The sequence below is a fragment of the Rhopilema esculentum genome, chromosome 8 (genome assembly GCF_057945365.1).
Source record: "Rhopilema esculentum isolate cy_ngs chromosome 8, ASM5794536v1, whole genome shotgun sequence".
In the NCBI taxonomy this organism is placed as follows: domain Eukaryota; kingdom Metazoa; phylum Cnidaria; class Scyphozoa; order Rhizostomeae; family Rhizostomatidae; genus Rhopilema; species Rhopilema esculentum.
This window is the reverse complement of record NC_142822.1, coordinates 11899034-11921486: the sequence shown is the minus strand read 5'-3', so window position 1 is coordinate 11921486 and position 22453 is coordinate 11899034. Positions and strand designations below refer to the sequence as shown.

The 22453-nt window shown below is 36.6% G+C and overlaps 1 protein-coding gene across 1 annotated transcript in view; it reads right to left on the bottom strand.

Moving 5' to 3' along the window:
• Positions 1-4216: 4216 nt before the first annotated feature.
• Positions 4217-22453, bottom strand: part of LOC135694476 (putative ATP-dependent RNA helicase DDX4) — a 30587-nt gene continuing 12350 nt past the window's right edge. The window contains exons 2-18 of the mRNA XM_065213237.2: positions 21554-21632; positions 21067-21229; positions 19779-19867; positions 17034-17226; positions 13731-13819; positions 12806-13049; positions 12472-12560; positions 11372-11595; positions 10973-11009; positions 10496-10581; positions 9760-10061; positions 9261-9545; positions 8689-8998; positions 7758-7857; positions 7235-7505; positions 6856-6960; positions 4217-5940 (exon numbers count right to left, since the gene is read on the bottom strand). Coding sequence (XP_065069309.2) covers positions 5788-5940; positions 6856-6960; positions 7235-7505; positions 7758-7857; positions 8689-8998; positions 9261-9545; positions 9760-10061; positions 10496-10581; positions 10973-11009; positions 11372-11595; positions 12472-12560; positions 12806-13049; positions 13731-13819; positions 17034-17226; positions 19779-19867; positions 21067-21229; positions 21554-21609 — 2796 coding nt within the window. The 5' untranslated portion in view covers positions 21610-21632 and the 3' untranslated portion in view covers positions 4217-5787. The remainder of the gene's footprint in view (positions 5941-6855; positions 6961-7234; positions 7506-7757; positions 7858-8688; positions 8999-9260; positions 9546-9759; positions 10062-10495; positions 10582-10972; positions 11010-11371; positions 11596-12471; positions 12561-12805; positions 13050-13730; positions 13820-17033; positions 17227-19778; positions 19868-21066; positions 21230-21553; positions 21633-22453) is intronic.

The following is a 22453-nucleotide window of genomic DNA, read 5'->3' as shown; positions in this document are numbered from 1 at the left end:
AGGTCAGCAAAAAGGGAAGCCGGAGGTATAATACGAGGTTTAAGTATATTGTGTTCTGCACCACTAAACCTCAGACATTTCGCAGCACTTTTCACTGTTTCGGTTCTCTGTTTATTCAAGAGGTATTTTTTACGTGGAATGTCAAGCAATAGTCAAATATTCTAAGTGACAAAGAGAGACAAAATAATATGCGCCAGAGGTTTGTTTACCGTATACGTATTTTGAATCAGGGGCGGATACAGAGCAAACTTGAACGAGGGGCAGTTGGTAGTGGGGGCGCTGAAATTCTTTAAAAATTGGCGACGAGAGTACGCTGAATACACCAATTTCAGATCCATGTTAAGAATAAACAACATAATTTTAAAGGTAATCCTTGAAGCAAATTAACCTATTCGTCTCACCTGATCACCAAAACTTGTTCACCTGATTCTACTTCTTCAAAACGGACGAAAAATTTTCAAAAAGGGGCGCCAGACTCGCTTCAACTCGTCCAGGGAGGGGCAACTGCCCCCCCCCCTTAATCCGTCACTGCTTAGAATGCTTTCGTTAGGATTGGTGCATTGAATAGTCCTTTACCTTGTATTGGAAAGTGCTGTTTAATGTTTTTTCTACTCTAATCCAAATAATATAATAAAAATTGTGAAGATTGAAACGGACGTTTCACACAGTTAACTTGAATAGATCATTTAAAAGGAAACCACTGGTCTTTGCGAACATAATGTTTTTATGTGACACGTTACTTGAAGAATTTTTGTTTCTAATGCAAACTAATGCAAACAAACCTTTATCGTGAAAAATTTACGGGGATCTCCTTAGGGGACTCTTTGGAGTTGCTCGAACTCCAACCTACGTCGGTTGCGCCACTGGTCAGTATCACTTGACAGGCAACGAAAGCTACCGTTACATACAGAAAAGTCTTCCAAACAGATTTTGCCTCTTTTACAAAATGAAGAAACTGTGTCGCAGCCAGTAAACGCGTACCAAAATAAGAGGCCAAAGAAAAACCTTTTCGTCTAGTAGGTAATCGTGGATTGGTAACAATATTTTGTCTTTTCTTGTCCAAAACTCGTTCCAAAGCTGTAATCAAATGAGCTGACAAAACAATGCAATTGCTTTTATGATAATATCAGTTTCAACCGTATTGGCCCCAACTCTTCAATGTACTCTTCACGTTGTTACAGAGCTTTTAGGGTGTTTTGGGGGCATCATGTCAAAAAAGATATAGGAGCAGACCAAGAAGGGAATGGATAAGAGCTCCCTAGTTTGAAAAAAGCTCTTAAAGGTGCTCTTGAGATGGGGTCTGCATCTCATATTATTCAGTATGTCAAATTACGCCAGAATAATAAGTTTCGGGTTTAAAACTTGTATAGTTTAAACGATGGCGAGGAAGACCCGAAGGAGGACTATGTACAAGTACCCCAGTCTAACGTTAGCTGTTGAGGCGTTTGTGAAATGGAGTTTGTATCTCATCTTAATCAGCATGTCAAATTGTGTACTTGTACTAACGTTCATGCTTGTCTCATCAAATGCACAATTCGTCCAAGTTTTTAGGTTAAGCGGCTGCACTAGTGGAAAGGGATAGTTGGATGGTCATCGTAACCAACCTTCTGATAAAAGATGGTACCTGATGATGACTAGTGGATAAATTTTCGGTGGAAAAATATTCGGTCACATTTTTGAATTTTCGATGTAAATTTCGGTGATCAAATAAATGAAACTCTTTGCTGCAAGTTATTTTTATCTTCAACATAAGAATATCTGCAACGCAATCTTTAAAGATGCAAAATCGAATATTTTGATGTCAGCCCAATAAATGAAACTGCAATGAGACAAGAATGTCATAGTCTCTTATTTAGAGGATGTCAATTTTATTTCATTTTTCTAACCCATAGAAGAATATTACATGGAAGCTGTTACAGTTCGCCAAATTTCCAATCCCCAATCGCAAGGGGGCTGGGGTTGGGGGCTACAAATTCTGATCGATTGTTAGTTAGAAATTGAGGCTTCAAAATTGAAAGCACTAGAGCGTTAGAAAGAAACAATTGTGAGAAATTATGAAGAGCCAGTAGAAGCATCAGTCCAGCCCACAGAGAACTCAACTTTCTTGGATGTATAAGGCGAAAGAGATAAACGTGAAGACGAGCTGGATATCATATTTGTTGATGACAAAGGGAAACTAGAAACTAGAAACTTGATATGCATTGGATGTATAGTAACTCTAAAACAATATCAAGGAAAAATTGTTTGTGTTGTTTTGAGTGCATGTTTTTTTAGAGTTTGACAATTTCGATAAGAAAAAATTTCGGTTTCAAAGAATTCGGTTGGAAAACTTCGGTTGCAGTGCTTCAACAAAAACAAATTCCATCGAAATTTTCGGCAATTAACCGATCAGAAAATTGCACGCACATGACCGGCATAGTTGTCCAATCAGTTCTGCATGCCTATAGAAAAATTACCACTGGAGTCCAAGAGAGAAAACGAACTCCTTCTGCCTACACATTAGCGGCTTTTTAGATTGTATGTAGATCGATTCCAAAACTGCTAGACGGAAAGACGACTGGGCTGTGCCAATTATCTAAAACATTATAGATTTCGTCATTATAGATTTAAAAACAATGGCCAAGTCACTTTTTTAACGGTGTTTAGACCTACAAGATTGAGGAGGCTGCTCTCTTTGAAGGGCAGTTTTGTTTCTTATGTTGGAAGGAACATGTTATTTTATCATATCCCCCAATCCTTGGGTTGTGCCAGAATAGCCAGAATCACACTGGCACGTAAATTCATAAACAACGGAACTCTTTTGGGTGGTAGGAACTCAATCCTCTTGAATAGATGGAAGGCCTCTCCTCTCCTGGTACTCTATACAATACGAGGATAGACAGGAAAGAAACAGCCTGTTTAATCTGCCTTTCAAGTCGCAAGGAAGTGTTACCAAACAAAGGTAGTTTAAGATAAACTGGGAACTTTTGTGGACCGAACTTTAGGACAGCCGAAAAACTTAAAGAAATGACATCTTCTGGATAGTCGTTTTCCAGAAAGATCGTTTTAAGTTTTTCAAGTTCAGCGTGCAGTTTAGATTTCGAGTAGATTATGTACTAAAGTTTTGACAAGGTTGATTTTTCGTTGTTTTGGTCAAAAGGAATCTCAGCCAGGGATCCGGAACGACCAGGGGGCAAGGGAGGGGCAAGCTTGAGTAAAAGGGAATTTGAAAAAATTAATTCTCAGCTACCAACAGTTCTTTCGTAACTGTCATTTTGTTTTGATCTTTTGTCAGTATCTTAAAAATCGGCTACATTTAGGCATAAGAAATTTCTTCACAAGTTTCGAGAAATGTCGTCATAAATAAAGCACTACAGTCAGGATTTCACATAAATCTAACGGATTTCCTATAAAAGGCCGGCGTCAAGGGAACTTCCATGAAAAGGGCTTTTTAGCCCCTTTTGCCCCTCCTATCAAATGGCAACAGGGGCGGTCAACCCCCCGCGCCCCTCTCTCCGGCGTCCCTGATTCCAGCGTATGTACTGACCGGTAAGAGTTGTCAAAAAAGATATCACAAAGCATGACCGACATTCTATAAAGTATTACTTTACATCTATCCGTATCATTCGTCATTTTCTGTTTTTCGTTCTCCTTCTTCGTCGATAAATAAAGTATCAAGATCATCTTCATGTTCTTCTTTTCCGCACCTTCATTCAAGAAACTTAGATTCTCGAACTGATGTTTTAACTCGCTTTTCATAACTTTAATCAATTATTTTGTTGAAATGTTCCAGGAAATTCAATTAAGATGCCTCAATTTTTAAATCACGAACAGAGTTTCTAATCCCCTTGTTGCGACTTGCAAAGGAAATATTGCGAAATGTAATCACTTCCAATTAAATTTTCTCCAGTACACTCATTTTTTTGTAAGAAACAAAGGTCGATGTCGAGTACTCCAGTTTCTTAATGTTTTGGAAATTTTAATACTCATTGTTTCTCAAGAGTTTCTTAATTATGATGTCATGAATGATGTTATGAAATTTTCGTGACCTTTTTTATCACGTCAAGAGATTTGCTTCCTTTTTGATGCTGTATTTAGATGTGGGAAGTATATTTGTATCCCTCGTTTCTTAAGATCTAAGCCAACAGGGCAATCATGTTTTTAGATTTTACAAAATCCAATATTTGTGTTCTGATGTTACTACTATACCGAATTCTGAAAAATAAATAGCCAGAAAGGGGAACTTTCAAAACAGCAACATTTCGAGATATGAACATAACAATTAAAAGCAAATATTGACTAAATCAACGATGTAACTCAAATATCTTTATGAAATTCGAGGCTTACGCTAGAATTAGAATTGTTCTGAATATTCAACTTCTTTTCTAAATACTACATACTATTCTACTATCCGTAAAATCTAACACCTTAATTCATTCCCTTTTTAAGTTCGCTAAATGTTTTTTTATGTCTGATGCGTGCGCAAAGCTCCACAGTGATTGTCCTTCGACAATCTTCTGCAAATTTCAAATTCTTAAGAAGCATCGAAGGTTAGAAAAGTAAAAAAAACAAATGGGAATAAAAATCAAAACCCATGTGAAGTAGCTTTGGCAAAATATCTGGGCATGATACTGTCCTATCAAGATTACCATTGTTATGCCAGATGCTAATAACAGATATGGTTGTTGCTGTATCAACGCTTTACTCTGTAAGTGGCAGATTTTTTAAGAGGATGCGTTCTCTCGAGGCTTCGTCATCTGTTGCTCCAACTTTACCAATTACAAAAAGAATTTAACATTTGCGAAAATGAATTTAGTGAAGCAAAGAGAATAAGATAATTTAACTGTCATTTACACTTAAAAAACAAAACTACCTTGATTAAGAAAAAACAACAAAACATATTTATATACAAGCCAACCTCCAATTTAGCTTTTCCGTTTGCAAATTCGCTTGGACAGTAATTGGAAGCTTTTACATGACTACTTGGTTCACACACGTGGAGGGGAGTTCTAGTTGCCTGGAAGCCTCATTTCGTAGTAACGTTAATTCAATATTTGCAGCCAAAGGAAAATAAAGAAGCGTAGTGCTACCAGCTCAAAGTGACGCCAGAAAACTGAAATACGTTAACCGAGGATATACTGACCTTACCCTTAACCTTACCCTGCCTAGCTGTAGCTGCACATATGAATGCATATTAACAAGGAATTAAATGAGAAATAGCACATTACACGCAATAATGGCCCCTCACACCTTCATGTGCACCCAAAAGAGATGCCCCTGGCACGTTCCTAGGGCAAACGCCGTTTCCTTATTAACGACATCGCTTGCCTAATTTCTCAATTGGCATTGAGAGCATATTCAAGCATACTGCGGCCCTGGCCAGAAGAGTGGAAATTTCGATCGAGCAGCACACAACTTGTTCAACTCTTTTCACTTGATGAACTAATGGTAAGTAGCAAATAAGAATAACATCGAATAAAGCCAAACAGTCCAACTAAGATGCCGTGTCGGATACTGCTCAGTTGAAAGGTTATTTCTATTGGCCAGGGCTTTTAATGTATAGGTAGAAACATGCTAAGAGTTTATATATTTACAGATGAATGATATAAAATCTATAAAAGGCAACAAAACGAGGATTAGCATATACGGTAACTCTGCAAGCTAGTGTTGACACTCAACAAGTTTCTGAAGTGCCTGCACTACAAATGGTCAATGGTCTGACGAGTCATGGTCTGATGTGAAAGCAGGGTCTGATGACAAAGGTCTAGCGATGACAGGATGCTCGACAGAATGCTTCGACAGAACACTTTAACACCACATGTCGTCTTCGGCTTCAGCTTTGCTTTCTGAAGATGTGGGCTTAATGCCAGCACTTGAACCATTTCTGAGTGGCTGCCTATCGACAGAGCCTTCCGAGTTTCCATTAGAGTTGGTGTGCATCCTAAACCCATCTCTGTTTTGCTACAATATAAATTGCACAAGTACAAGTAAGCAAACGATAGCAAGCAAACAATGGCAAGCAAATGATAGCAAGCAAATGATAGCAAGCAAATGAAAGCGACCTAATAAAAGCGAGCGAGCAAAATTGATCAAAAGAGAAGAACAGTGCAATCTAACTTTATCAATGTCTACAAGCTATCAATGTCATCAATAAGTGTTATCAATGAGTATAAATGTTATCAATGTCAAAAGCTGCGAGCATAAACGTTACATCCAACTATTGATTAAACCAGCCACAAAGATGCAAAAGTTGCCTATCGATTTCGATGTTTACCAACAAGATTTCAAATTCTGCTTCCAATCTTTTGACAGTAAACCAATCGTATCACCAAAAATATCTGCAATATCACCAAAAGCACGGCGCTTTTGAAATAAATAGGGCAAATGTCAAATATCGAAATTTTCTATTACCTGTTTTTGACAAAATTAATTCTCTAACAAAAAAAACAATAAAACCCACCATTCTTCTTCTGACATTGCTTTTGATTGGTTTTTTGAGAGAAAATTATAGTTAAACTCAATTGTCATTTGTCTGTTCTCACTTATCGTGTTTACATGCTTTCGTATCAATTTTTTCGCCTTTTCGTGCTTTCTTCAATTTTGCGGTTCCATCGAATTATTGAAGTAGGTAAGTAATGAAAATGAAATTTCCATTGCCCGCATACAGATGCATAGAGAAAGGCAGTTCTTCCGATGTTTAGAGACGGCGCCAAAAAATTCCCGAGGAAATACAGACATTCTACAAAGAGTAGCTACATTAAATAGAGTGCCGGGGAGAATGCTGAACTGCTGTAAACAACCAAATTTGTTAATGCACCACAGAATGCGTAATATCATGGTAACAATGCCAAAATTTGATAATAAGCAGCAACCTACCTTTCTTCTGTCTCTAGATGAAAACTGGTCACCACTTGGACCAAATCCTGTCCCAACGGCCGACATTGCTAATTCTTCCAGCCATTCTGGAACCTCTTGCCGGGCCTGTGAATCGAGATTTGAATATCAAATTCAAAATTTATTTGGTTTTGATAAATTAAAAAAATAGCTTTGAAACTGGAAAAATAAATGCCTCAAGACATGAAAATCACATAAAATGCCCTAAATTGTAAAGATTCCGAAAAATTGCATGCACAGGAAGCAATCTTGAGGAAATAAAGTAAATTTCACAATCTTCCCAATGAAGTTCCACAATCTTTCAACTAGAAAATTCAGCGATTTGTAGATGTAACTTTATTAATTTAAATCTCAAGCACACCTCAGACAGTACTTTAACAAGACCCCTTGCCAACCTCTGGTCTTTAGTTCGATCGAAAAATGCAGTTGCACGGCCTTGGTTGCCAATTCGTCCTGTCCTTCCAATCCTGTGGATATATTCGTCAATTTCTGATGGCAGGTCAAAATTGATGACATGCTTCACGTTTGGAATATCTAGTCCTCTTGCAGCAACTGCTGTCGCAATTAGAACAGGCGCTTTTCCAGTTCTAAAATCTCTAAGAGCGCATTCCCGTTCTTCTTGAGATCGATCGCTGAAAGAGACATTTTACATAAGACAGTCATACCTCCCTCTAACCAACGTATGGTCAAAATTTACCTTGAGGTAATTTTAGGGTTTGGTTTGAGCTCCAAATTTCATCAGACATACACAACAATTAGAATGAAAGGTACATCTGTGTTTGTGTCTGGGTGGATGGGCGTCAACGTTCTGTAGTCTTACTGCACACATATTATCAAAACAGCACTACTAGATCAGTACAATTTCATATTCAAACAAGGCATACCTTGAGATGCTAGTGGCTGGAAAATTCCTTTGTGAGAGAAAACTTGCAAGAAAATCGGCGCTTCTTTTTGTCTCCACAAAAACGAGGATTCTTTCACCAGCTGAAGAAAATTGTTTTAATCAAAATGAAACAACCCCATTTGAAGTCCATGTTATTTTAATTTAATTGCAAAGAGCAGCATGGATATAAAAAAAACAGCAAATCATAACATATCAAATCATAACATAGGGAAAATATCATAATAAAACTAGCACATAATAAAATCTCTGCATAAAGCTTTAAAGCTTAAATTAAATTATCAACTGTCAAAATAATGTTTCCGTCGACAGCGCAGACTTTGGGAACTATGAAGAAAAAGACAAAACCTTGATGGATAAATTTACAGTAGAGACATGAGAGATTCACACTCTAAACATAAGAACTCACCTTGTCAATTTTATAAATACTATCTAATCATTTTCTCTCTACATCTTTCGCACTCTCAAAACTTTTGCACAATGAATAGTGACATTCAGTTTATTTATGCATTATAAAGGATATTCAGACATGAGGGCTTTTACAAATAGAATGATCAAAACCTGCTGTTCCTCGAGAAACATTATATCTGTTATATCTGCCTACTGAATCAAGATTATTTTTTCCCAATCTGTCAAGATACCATTATTGAACGTGAAAATCTGATTTAAAATAACAGCCAGTCTGTTCCACGTACAAAACCACGTATAGCCTACAAGGCATCGTGTAATACAAAACTCGGTAAACAGTTAACTTCATTCTATTTTTGTCAAATGAACTTCACCTGGTTTAGACATTTGCTCACAGTTTAGAATCCAGCACTGTTTCGAGAATCTCAACAAGCAGGCAGATACAATAAAAAAACACAAGAGGATGGAAAGAAGTACCAGGGAAGTTCGATTTTAAAAAAGCAAACCTGATTCTAAGAGGATCTCTTCAAGCTTCGTTCTCTTCTCTGAACCTGGAATTTCCACAACTGACTGTGCGATATCCGAACTTGCACTGCCAACACGGCCAACAGTTATGAAAATATAATCATTGAGATAATTGGCAGCGAGCAGTTGGATACTCTCCGGAAATGTGGCACTCAACATCAGGGTTTGCCGGGCTTCTTTCCCTGGCAAATTACTGTTACCTGCAATGTTTCTGATAGTTGATTCGAAGCCCATATCCAGCATGCGATCAGCCTCGTCCAGTATAAAGAACTGTATATTCGAGAGCGAAACCTGCACGAGGAGAGACAATAGAAAATAGAAAGGAGTACTTTATATCTAGCAAAAAAGTGAAAAATTACTCACAACTTGAAGAAGGCTTATATAACCGGACTGTTAGGACGAGATGGTACGTGAGATGTTATACTGAACAAATCTTCTGTTCTTGAAATTGACAATGAGTTCCGTTCACATGAGTGGAAACACAACAATGGGTTGAAAAGACAAAGATATGTTGAATAAATAGTAGAGCAGCGTTAATGCAATAAAGTCTCACCCGCCGTCTTTCAATGAAGTCATTCAATCTACCAGGAGTAGCAACCAAAATATTGCAGCCATCACTCAGTGTTCCAAGCTGATGCGAGACACTCACTCCACCATATATCACAACCGTTCGCAGTCTGCTGCCATATGCGAACTTCCTTGCTTCCAAAAATATCTGAATAGCCAATTCACGTGTCGGCGTGATAATCAAAACGTTAGGGCAAGCCGATTCACATGTATCCGCTTCTTGCACTCCATTTTTCATGAGATTAGAGATGACAGGAAGCAGGTAGGCCGCCTAATTACAAATCATTCATTGAAACATTAATATATCCAGAAAAAAATTTCAGAACACAAACAATAAGGAGACTTCTAAATTTAATACCCCTTATCTATCATGTTCTTACCGCCTTAAGACAGCAATAATGAAAAGATGCACCAATGAAAATTTAATGTCAACAAATATGGTAAATAGTAATAAAAGTAAAATGTTTCTCTGTTGCTTTACATACCGTCTTGCCAGAGCCAGTTTGGGCACAAGCCATAACATCACGACCAGCACACACAGCAGGCAGCACACTCTTCTGAATCGGAGTCGGCGTTTTGTATTTTGCTCTTCTGAGATTATCGATGCATACTTGATGCAAACCTGACTCATCGAATGTATTGATTCCCTTGGGAGGTTCCCTTCCTGTCACCTCGAATGGAATCGATTCGTATTTTTCGAAATTGATTCCTTGATGACATGTGTCATTGAAAATGTCGTTTTCATTCTCTGGAGGCGGTGGAGGAATGTAGATAACAGGAGCACGTGCTGAAACAAAAAAATAATGCAGAAGTTTGCCAAGAAAGAACTTCGGACATTTCTTGCAGCAAATAATTGGGCTATGTTGAAAGCATCGAAGAAAAACAGCTCAAAATTCACTGATAGCTAAAACAGAGATTCTTTTTAAACGACAAAAAGATGAAGAAAATGAAGACAGAGATAGAAAAGGGGCTTTTCTTTGCAAAAGCGAGAAAGAGTTTCTGGAAGAAGCGAGTAGATCTTAAAAAGCTATGTGAAACAATAACTTTCACATGTATCGCTAAAAAACTTGTCACTCTTTCATTTTTGGAATCCAATTTCAGTAACCTTTTTTGCATTTCTTGCTGAACGTATAAGTTTGGCTTAAACAGGGAAACAGCTTGCAAAAAGAGCTATGGTGAATGAGAAAGGACAAAGTGAAACAGATCGTTTAAGGATAATACCTGGTTTGAATGCAAAGCCATCATTCATTTCCCCATCCTCAATGAAAATGCCATCATCTTTCGGCTCACTACGACTTGTTCCAAAGCTGTTTTGGTTGCAGGAGAAAAAGAAAATTTTGCAAATCTTTCAAGAAACCATCTTAACAATAAACAAAATTTGCTGAAGTCTATTTAGAGCTCGACAAAGGGCTCCTCCCTAAAGTTTCACCTTTTGTCTTAGACCATTAAGCAAGATTATAGCGAATTTTCCGCACTTTTTTGGGAACAAGACAAAGATATTTCAGTTTTGAATTAATTGTAAATCAGTTTTTAATCAGATCAAAAATAAGTAAAATAAAACTTTTCATTAAAAGTATTCATTCCACATTGTTTGCTTTATAAATTCCAAAGAAAAAAAGAAAGAAACTTTGTCTCTTTTCATCATCCAAAAGAAACCTAAAGTATGATATAAAAATATTCTTCAATGTTAGTACATACCCAGATGGACGAAATGATTGTGCATCTGCTTTTGATGCTAAAATATAAAGAAAAAAAATGTAAGCCACGCAAATGTTGCAGTGAAAAGTAAAGAAAGTTTCTTAGCACGGAAAGCATTTTTAGAATAATAGAGTATTTTAGCTGGGAAAGTATTTTTAGCATATGGAGAGTATTTCAGCAGAAAAAGCATTTTTAGTAGCGTAACTACTTTTAGGAGAAGTTCAAATACCCATGGCGATTTTACAGTTTCAGAGTGATACAAGAGTGATGACCTCAGTAGGAGCCTACATACTAAAACGGGACTAGGGTGTTTGCACTGAAAAGGTGGTTGATACTTAACAAGGATGATGAGTGAAAAACATTTCGAGGCTAGAAACGTTATTGGAGAAAACAACTTACTTGGCTGACCCCATGGTTTTGCACCACTTTCATTTGATGCCTGACTAGTTTCATTGCTACCACCAGACCTTCCCCACGGCTTTGCAGAATCCTGTGATCCGTTTGAACCATTCTGTGATCGATTTTCTTTCAAACCGACACGCAGCCGCTTCCCCATCAACTCAAACCCATCAAATTTCTCAGCAGCACTTGCGGCTTCACTTTCCAAATCATATGCTACAAAGCTAGACAAAATGTTTCTTTTATATTAGATACACATATAAGAAATGTTTCTTATATATTTGATACACATATAAGAAATGTTTCTTTTATATTAGATACACATATAAGAAATGTTTCTTATATATTTGATACACATATCAGAAATATTTATAATCTATTAGAGTTTCATATTGTATATTTTTTTTGGTTCTTCCAAGCGACACAGACACAAAGCCAATATCATTTTGGGACAAAAAGCTGAACAATAACAATGAGGTTGTAACTGCTTTCTGTCTACATAAAACAAAAATTTTCATCGAAGCAAAAGATAAAAGCAAAAACTTTGTGATGGGTTATCGAATGGTTGTCAAGAAACTGCGTAATCATTTAGATACCCCCTGACTTTTTGTTAACTAATATCTTAATCTTGATTGACATTTTATACTAGAACAATACATGCTTGTTTATGTTAAGTCGAAGTTGAGTTGCGAGCCTAGAGAGCGTGAGTAAAGTCTACACGATTACGGATTTATTATGTTACGAAGGAAATTTACTTTTATTGTGTATATAGTTATAGTAGTGTTGGGTAATCGGAACTTTGAAACTATACAGTCGGATTGATTACTTTTCGAGCTAATCTTTGGAACTTGGTTTGGGGCCTGACCGCGTTCCCCAGCCACAGAAGTTATTTTATGAAAAATATTCAACAATGGTGGAAACAAGGAGCACATTAAAACTGCTGTTCCTTCTCTCATGTTTCTTTTGACCCTTAGTAACTTCCTTTCACTTTGGATCATCCTACAACACAATATGCAATCATAGAAACCCACTTTTTCATTAAATATGTTTAAAATCGCAATAATAGAAATCAAATGTCTTAAACATGAAAACAAACATACGCAAGGGTAATGTCCATTCCATCTCTTGGCGGAAGAATTTTCACGTTTTTAACAGTTCCAGCAGCAGAAAAAACCTCTTTTAGTTCATCCTGAAATGATAATCAAAATAATATGACTGACTGAGAGAAGCACTTGGTGCTATTTGTTAAGGTGTTTCATCAATTACGATGAAGGTATGTCATCAAACATGCGAAAAAGTAGGAAAACTTCTAACAAAATCCTGTCACATTCATATGGAAATTCTTCATGATATGGAGATTCCATTTAATGTCATCAATAAATCTGCGATTATTTCAACCTAAAAATTCTAAGCAATGTTCTTTACATGTCTTACCTCACTAACAGAGGCAGGGCAACTTCGGACCTGCACTTCAGCCCGACTTCCCTTCTGAAATCGTTCAGCATTGAACCCAGCATTGAATCCACCACTGAACCCACCTTCTTCAGGCTTTGAAGAAGCCCTCGTTCCAGAGCCTTTTTCACTGTCCTCTACTCGAAGCCTCTTTCCCTCAATCTCGTGCTCATTGAAAGTTTCTATTGCCCTCGCAACCTCCTCATTGCTCGAAAAAGTAACAAAGCTGAAAATTTCAAAACAATTTCAATTAATGAAAAATTTTGAGCAAATGAACAAACGAGAAGAAAAAAGAAAAGCTCGTTTCAAACTGTCATGATTTTGAAACGCAATAAGCAATAAGCATAAAAGCAATAACCCATTGCCTTGAGATAATGGAGCAAAGTTGTGCTGCTTGACCAAATGCCGTTACAACTGCACCAAACTGCCAATTACAAATTTTTTTACTTGTAGACTACTTAATCTGTCAAGCTATACAAATTTGGTCTGAAAAACCTCATTATCAGCAGAAGGTCTGAAGCTAATAAAAATAATCAACTAAAAAGGTCTAAAAATCTTTCCTGATGTTTTGGTTCACAGCTGCATAAAAATTGGTTCACAGCAATTTTCATGCAGCTTGCCCGTCAATAAACACAACTGATTAATGATTATGAGCAAGATTAATTTGATTGAACCCCCGAAATATCAGTAATAATTTGAAGTGCATTTATCCTACATGAAAGAAGGAGATTTTCTCTGCCCCCCCCCCCCCCCGGTCGCCCAATTCATGCTTTAGGAAACGATGTGCAGTGGCAACACGAAATGAAAAAACCGAATGGAAAGCAAAACTGTATAAAAGGGAAAAACACTTGCTTATAAAATATAGTGCAAACAGTATTTGCGTACAACAACTATAATACTTGCATACCCAAGGGTGATATCTCTATCTTCTCGAGCGGGCAAGACCTTCACTCTCTGTATGTTGCCAGCTGCGTCAAAAAGCGTTCGCATGTCGTCCTACGTAGAAATAGGCAACAGATGAAATAGGCAATGTATTGTACTGTGATTGCAAAAGGCAAATCGACCATCTCTTATAAAATATCATCACACCGCAAAACACACAGGAAGACGAAGTTAGCAATGCAAGACACAATGAGTCGTGCCTCCGGAAACGAAGTCGAAAATAGCAAAAAAACAACAACATAAATAAAACACCAGTGTTCCATAAAAAGATGTTACAAGAAGAATTAAATAACGAGACATTGAGAAAACCCTCTAATTGAAACACAATCTAATTTGAAAATCTTTGCACTATAAAGCCAACGGCCTTCTTAATGACAAAGAAATATGCACAAAAACATTTATTCATCAGAACCTTTTTGTTTAAAAGCCTGGCCATGAGCAGGGCTCGCCAAGGCTGCCACGTGTACTAAATACAGGGGCGGATCCAGACATTCGCAACATTCGCACTGGCGAATGTCAGATTTCCACATGTCTTTTTGTAATTGTCTGTTAATACATTTTAGCATTGCGAATATTGTACTAGAAATGGCCAGATAATAAAAAAAGGTCCACAGAATACAAGAAATAAAAGTTTTGTTTCCTGCCCTAGTTGCTTATGCTAGTCACCTTGTTGTTTACTTTTTAGGTTTTATTCCCTCGTTTTCGTGATTTAGAGATGATATATTCGAAAGAGGGCTCCCCCTTTTACGCATAAATTCACAGAGCACCAATAAGGTTTGATGCGAATGTCGAATGGAATTATAATATATTAGGCATGCGTGCGCAAATGAAGTAGTACTGAAAAATGTATGCCAAAAATTTGTGCGAATGTCAGTCAAGCTTTGTTATTTAGCCATCTGAAAACCAATAGGAAATGCATATGGGAAATTTTTTTGCGAATGTGGCGAAGGTAGATGCGAACTATGTTCGGTAGCCAGTTGAGGGAGAGAACCTTGGAAAGTGGGCAGATAGAAACCTCGCTTCCAGATCAACGGCCATGATTGTTGTTGGAAAGCTGTGGAGACATTTGCTTGCAGATGATTTTTAATTTGAATCAGCGGATTTCTTATGAAGATGTTCAAAGTTTGTCGAAGATTTTGGTTGATGGATGGAATTTGATAGATGGCAATATGCGAGGACAGTTCAGTTGGACCTAAAATTGTTGAACCAAAATTTTGCCTATGTTTTCATTTTCATGATGGAGGACGTTATTTAGACAGAGATTCAGACTCAAATAATATTTTGAAGAATACGTGATGCTTTTTAAGGTAAATAGCCATTTTTATGCAGGCTGTCAATCAGAACTTTTAGGGTTCAAGTCAGGTATATCTTGATAATGATGATGTAGCATTCTGACGAATGATGCTGTTCTATAAATATCTTGATGAATTTGAATATGCTGAATTTTAGAGTTCTAGATATTTTTTTTGATAGATGTTGTTATTATCACAAACCTGTAAATAGTTTGACTGTGCTGGGGATTTGTTTTTGAAACTTTTGGTTCTGAAATACCCTTAAGATTCATTAATTTTTGTTTATGAATTTGCAAGTGACTGACAGTTTTCTTTTCTATGTTATTGTGTGTGTAAATAAATGTAAATGTGGGTAGTAAATAAGTGCAATCAATGGAATGATCCTAATGGGGGAATTACTACATTATTAATAAGAAATTCACAGCAAGTTGGTCCTGCCAAGTAAATATCTTATATAAATCCATATAGTAAAAGTTACCATGTTTGCCTTATTTCTTTGCCATTGCTGACTTTGTTTGATGTACATTTTAAATTTGTATATAATATATATTTATGATGTTCTTGTTATGGAAAGACAATGAATTTTTTTAACTTCTGTTACATTTGCTGTTTTACCAACACCTGAAAATACTAAAATTGTATGATGTGTATTGACCTAACTGGTATTTTTGGCCATGTTTAAGGCACATCACACAGCAGTTTAGATAGAAAGGTGAATGCACAAAATAAATAACAGAAAAGCTCTGAGCCCCTAAGGTATTTGGTGTTGAAGTCAAACATTTGGGTGGATATTGCATTGAAAATTTCTACACTAATTTGATTGTTAAATAATATCATTGTATAAATAGAACTAAGATTCCTTTCTTTAAATGGCTGTTTTTTAAGTGAGTGACATAAAATGTTTTTCATGAGTTTTTCTCCATGAGAAGGGGTGATACACACATCTAATATACCCTTATTTTAGCTCATCAACTTTGTTCTTGACAATTTGTGGTTCTGTGCCTAGACTTGCCATTAAATCATTATTAAGAGGACATTTCAAATCTTTGCTGCTGTTTTTCCATCACAAAAGCCATGTAGGAAACAAAACATGCCAACACAACAAAAGCTTGATGAGTGTTTCTCAAAATTTTTCCAGAGATCTCTTTTCTTGTTCACTCAATAAGTAAAATGCCAAATTGTCAATGAAATCCAGACCTGGATGTTATTCTTAATATTTATCCTTAAATTTCTCAACCTTTGAGCCTCAATATCTATCCTTAAATTTCTCAACCTTTGAGCCTCAACATTTTTATTTAGTCTATGCTGTTTAAAAAATGTGTTGTTAGTTTCCTAATCCTAAAACTTAATATAAGGAAAAAAACATCTTTAAGTGGAAAACTTCGATTCTGAGACTATAGTAAAATTTGACTGATTTTTTTGGGCGTGGTCATATAGGCGTGATCGAAACTTCGCGAATGTCAGATTTTTTTCTGCATCCGCCCCTGACTAAATAAAACTACAAACTATCCCCATAAAAACTACAAATTATCAACATGCAGGCTCATGTTTTGCCAATTAATTACCTTAAATAATAACAAGAACAGCTTTGTAAAATTAGATTATTTGGTGCAGAATTTTCCTGCAACTGCTATTCATTTTCATATTCATTTCTGCTATTCAACGTTTTCATTCCTAAATACAACCTTTTAGATGCTCGTTGTCTTTCAAGTTGTTAACAAAATCTTGAATAAATCCTGTGATATGACATCATCAAAGGCACGATACTGTTACAGTTGCATCTCCTTTTCATCCCCTCCTCCTTATGTCACTCATAGCCATCCCTTTCCTCCTAACCCTCCCTCTCCCCTGTCCCTCTTCCTCTTTCCCTATTCCTCCACTCTCCCTTTCGAGCATTTATCTTCATAATTAGCAACTAAGCCATCTGTATGGTAACCATAATATTTAACGAGTATCCAAGGTATAGAGAAACTCACCTCAGTTAAGGATGCTGGCCAGGAAAATACTTTTATCTGGTTTGAAGTTAGTGAGCCTGTTTGCGGCCTTTCCTGTTGCCTCTTGTTGTCTGCGCCATCAAGCTCCACCCTTATGCGTCTACCTTCAACCTCGTGACCATTGAATTGCGAGACTGCTGCTTGGGCTTCCCCATCAGATCCAAATGTTACAAAGCTAAAAATTCAATCGATTTTGCCTATAGTGGGCTTAAGTTGCATAAATTATGATTTCATTTTAAGGGTAAAGACAATTTTTTGCACTAATACAGATTTCTGTGCGGATGCTAAAACAACTTGAATGATTTAGTAGGTTGTGTGGGTTTTAAGTTATACAGTTTAAAAAGTCGCAATTTGCCCTAATGAATGGTGGAGCAAGAGCGTGGTCAAACTAATGTATCACGAGACCTTGTGGTGACATAAAGTGGTGGACACCAATAAGGGTCATGAAAAATAGCAATCAGATAATCGCATGAATAAAACACGAAATTTGGTGAAGAATAGACAAGAAAAAAGATCCATTTGGAAAACCCCTTGTGCTATTTTTAGAATGTAGTACTTGTGTTCATGGCTTTGAAAAAAGCAAACATTTAGTAAACTAAAGCTTTTCGTCTGACACTCTTCAGAGTTTAAAACGTCAGAACATAGATCGAAAACTCTACGCTAAGAAATATATATACCCAGTTGTGGATCGAAATAGGCCAATCAGAAACACGAGCACATGACTGTAAAGGTTGACCAATCAGTGCCGCTTGCCTATTAGAATGTTACCAGCGGAGTCCTAAGGTGAAAACGAACTCCTTTTGTCTACACAGTAGCGGTTTTTTCGTGCTTATATAGATAGATTCTAAAACTGCTAGGTGGAACGACGATCGGGCTTTACAAATAATCCGAAACATGTCGCCATTATAGTTTTTTGCACAATCTGGGTTTTCTAGCAAATGCTGCCCGATAGCAGAATCGCAGGTTTTAGTTGTAATTTTAGATTTGCAAGACCGAGGTGGCTGTTCTCTTTGGGGATGGGTTTTGTTTCTAATATTAGTTTTAGATAGACCGGGCACTTTTGAGGACCAAATTTTACGTCAGCCGAGAAATTTCCTATCTTCTCCTTAATGTAAACTGAAATAACATCTTCTGGATAGCCGTTCTCCAGAAAAATCTTAGTTAGTTTTTCAAGTTCTGAGTCGAGTTTAGACTTGGAACAAATCATCAGTGCCCTATGTGTAAGCGTTTTGATGAGGCTGATTTTTCTTTGTTTTGGGCAAAACGAACTCCATCGAGTGTATAACCCGGAAAATGTGGGTTTACGGTATACACTAGTGAGAAATCCAGTGTCAGATTTTTCAACCAAAACATCCAAAAATGGCAAGGAGTTATTTTCTTCCTTTTCAAATGTAAAATGTAGGGCTGTATGAAGGCCATTTAGGCGTTTTAGGAAAGTATCACACTCAGCCTCTGTTTTGAAAATAGTATATTTGTTATCCACAAACCGAAAATAGACACCTGGCTTTTGGTCGCAGTCAAACAAACGCTCTTCATGAAAGCCAACAAAGATATTGGCCAAGGCAGGTCCCAGAGGGCTACCCATAGCGACACCATCCTTTTGTTGGTACATCTCATTGTTAAAGCTTGTGTTCAGTACTCAGAAGCCTCACTGTGGAAAATTCTTTCTGTAAGCTATACAGCCATAAAAATTGGCAAACCTGCAAAATTTGACTTGCTGAAAAACAAAAGTCATCCCCTCACCTCAGAAATACCCTTTGTGATTTCTTGGACTGGGGTACTCCTGCCCAGTCCACAGCACATGTTATCAGGGCATTTTTTTATGACTCCAGGCATAAAAAACAATTCAAACCAGGATGTAAACAAAATGGGAGGACTTAATTTACAACTATTGAATGACGTATGTTTTGAAGTTTGTATATTTATGACTATTTCTCGGGGAATCATTATTTTCATCGACAAAACATACATTGTAAGTGGATTTTCCAATTATGCGATGAAAAGTAGCAGATTAGTGGATTTGCGAATTTTGCTGAACCCTCCCCCACAGCTCCTTTCAGACTTTGCTATGCTTTAATTCTAGATTTTGGCGACATTTAATTCAATGAAAAATGATCCATCATTATCTTTTATGCATTATCTTAATGGATGATCGATATCTGGCCAGTGAAGTACTTAAAATAGCTGTCATGCTTGAAAACCGAGGACACAAGGAAACCGATTTACACACAAAACGGTCATTACAACCCGATAAACGCCAAGCCCTCAAGGACTCAACTAAGGATTCATTACTGAAGCTGATGAAACAGCTTATGACATGGCAAAAAATTTTCTGTACTAGTACTGCTGTTTTTTGCCGATAAACTAAATAAGTTCAGTTTATACTTGTGTAGAAACTTGCTCAAGTCTTCAGAAATAACCCATTTTTTGTTAAAATGTAAATAGTTATGCTTGGAATTTAGCGAAGTAAATTCATCAAAACTATTGCTGTCATCATGTTTGTGTTGGCAATTTCTGCGTAGATCTATGATGATAACTATAAATATTTGCGAAGAAATGTCACACGCCATCACATGCCTGGATGTTTTCAAGCGTGGGGTGGCTTACACGCCTTCTATATTTTCCCCATGAAAACCTGTGTCGTGGTCGCTTATTTCTAGAAAAAGGGTTTTCATGGGCATGACGAATTTTGCAAAGGAAAATTAGCTAAGGCTGTGCCATACTCACGACAATGTAATGTCTCTCCCTTCTCTTGGCGTCAAAACCCTTGCTCTCTTTATTTCTCCAGCATCAGAAAACAGTGTTCTCAAATCATCCTACAAGCCAATAGACATTCCTTTAAAATCAAAGGTAAAGGCGAATAACCCTGGGGGAGAGACAAACTAGACTTGCCGGGAGCATTTTACCCCTTTTGAAGTTTGTAACAAATTGGAGGGTCATTCCATATCAAATCACCAGATGGTCCAATTGGCGACATCACAGATTCTGTTGAAACTTCTATCATATGAACCTTACCTGGTAAAAATAAAATGCTGAAAATTTCAGCTTCATTGCTCAAATGGTTCCAAAGTTATTGAGCTTTGAACTTTTGTCAAAATCAGCCAAAATTTCACATTTTAGGCTTCGAGCACAGTTTTGCCAACTTTGACATTCAATAACTCAACAGTGCTAAAAGATATCAATTTGGTTCCCAAGTAGTTTTCCAGCCAAATAAGTCATTTTGGCATTATTTACCACTAAAAAGTACTATTTTTCAAGATATCGCTTGTTTAAAAAGATAAGGCAACGTTTTAGGGGGTCCTCTAACTTTTCAAGAGGCTACCAACAAAGCATGAATTACACTTTCTCTTCAAATTTTTCTGAAATCATTTAGCAGATGTGTTGGCATTTAGAAAATACTAAAAATAAAGCGTTTGTTGATATCTTGAAAAATAGTACTTTTTAGTGGTCATAGGTCATAGATACTTAGATTTTCAATCAACTCTCTCAAATTTTGGAAACGTTGGGATGCTGACTGAAAAGTTTTGGAAAAGCAATTCAAAAATATCATTAAATAAGAGAGAAAAATTAACTTTGCAGCCTAATCAAGCTTTTCTGAAAAAATGCCTTGTAACAGTTATTTAAAAGACCTTGATAGAACCTGTTAGTGGTTGTGAAAAGAATTATATTTGATGGAAGCCATACGTGTTTGCAACTTGCTAATTAATTGTGAATAATAATAGATCCATTTTCATTGCTTTATTCTACAGCGTGTGCAAATTTTTAACTTTTTGGAGGTAAAATGTTGACTTAAGAAATATTTCCTTGTTACTGTTAACAAAATTTTTCAAATCTTTGGATGGAGACAACCAGAGTTTTTCTTTGCATAAATCATCAGTACAAATATATTGTTATCGAACCTTGCCAGCATTCAGTAGGACATTAAAAATGAGCATGAATCCAACAATGCTCTGCCAATGGCAAAAATTTCATCAGTTGACAAAAGGATCAAATCATATCCTTCAGTAAGGCTTACTTCAGTAGCTGTTGCTGGCCAAAACATGATTTTTATTTTATTTCCAGTCCCTGTATTGCTGCTATCAAAGTTTCCAAAGCCTCTACTGGTGTGACTCCCATTTGATGGTCTTTCTTCTGCTTTTTGAAAGCTTTTCTGCCAAGGAGCATCAGATTCTCCAGAACTAAATCAAGATTGAAAAGTTTCATAACCCATTTTAATTTTAGTGATGGCCACACAAAAATAGAGAACATTACATTTATTTTAAAATATCAAATTGGATATGAAAAATACTTAGGTTAGAAATAGGTGGTTGAAAAGCTAAATAGTTTTTTAGAATAGAAAAGTCAATGAAATGCATCACTTAAATGGAGAAAAAGAAGGCACAGATGGGAAAAAGGGAAATTGAGGAACAGAATGCAAACTACTACTGGATACAAAATGACTACTCAAGGAAGAAGACCATGGTAAACTTTTTCAAACTTTTCCCCACAATTCTAAGACTCACCCATTTGTTGCAACCTCAGGGCCAGAAGCATTCATCATCTTCCATGGTGGTGGCATGTTGATTTTGGTATAAGTGTTGCCTAAAGACAAAGCACCATGTTAATATTTCCAGCTGCATGAATCTTGAAAAAAATCTGAAGTTTCCTATTGCCTAATGATTTTAAAACTGATGCCCCATAGGAATTGAAAATTGGGTTCTTGAGTTAATGTTGATTAGTACTTTATCCAGACATTCTGGTTTTTGCAAATATGTCATCCCTACTGGAAAATCTCTTAAAGAATATAAGATACAATCCAACCTGAGTATGAAGCTCTTTCATTCTCCCCAGGTTTGAATCTGTGTTTCTTTAGAGCCAGCTTGAGATTTCCTTATAATGGCTTACACCAAGACTTCAAAAATTTGAGATTTTATGCTTTCTGACCTTTTAAGCTCTAAGGAGTGTCAAACGAAGAAGCTTTTAGTCAACATGTTGTAAAATGTTTGCTTTTTTCAAAGCCATTTTCAAGTTTTGCACCGCCAAAAAACTGTTCAAAATTTGAGATATTGAAATATTCTATTGCATCAAATAATCAGAATGGAGTGGGGGACAAGTCAATGCCGGAGAGCTCTAGTGAAACATACACAGATTCCAACATGCCATTCTGGAAATATTTCATTTACGGAAAACTTTTGCGGTTTTAGAATGAAAAGTGAACTTAAAGTTGAGATATTATGAGAAGAAATGACATATTACTTCAAAATTGCATGTTATATGCAAACTGAGCTGATGGTGCCATTGGTAACTGATCCTCACAAACCCAAAGAAGTGTTATATTTTAGGCCAATGCCATAGTAAAGGAGTTGGACGAGGGAGTGGATCTGAGAAATTAAGCTATAAATCATTCAATCTCAAAATAATTT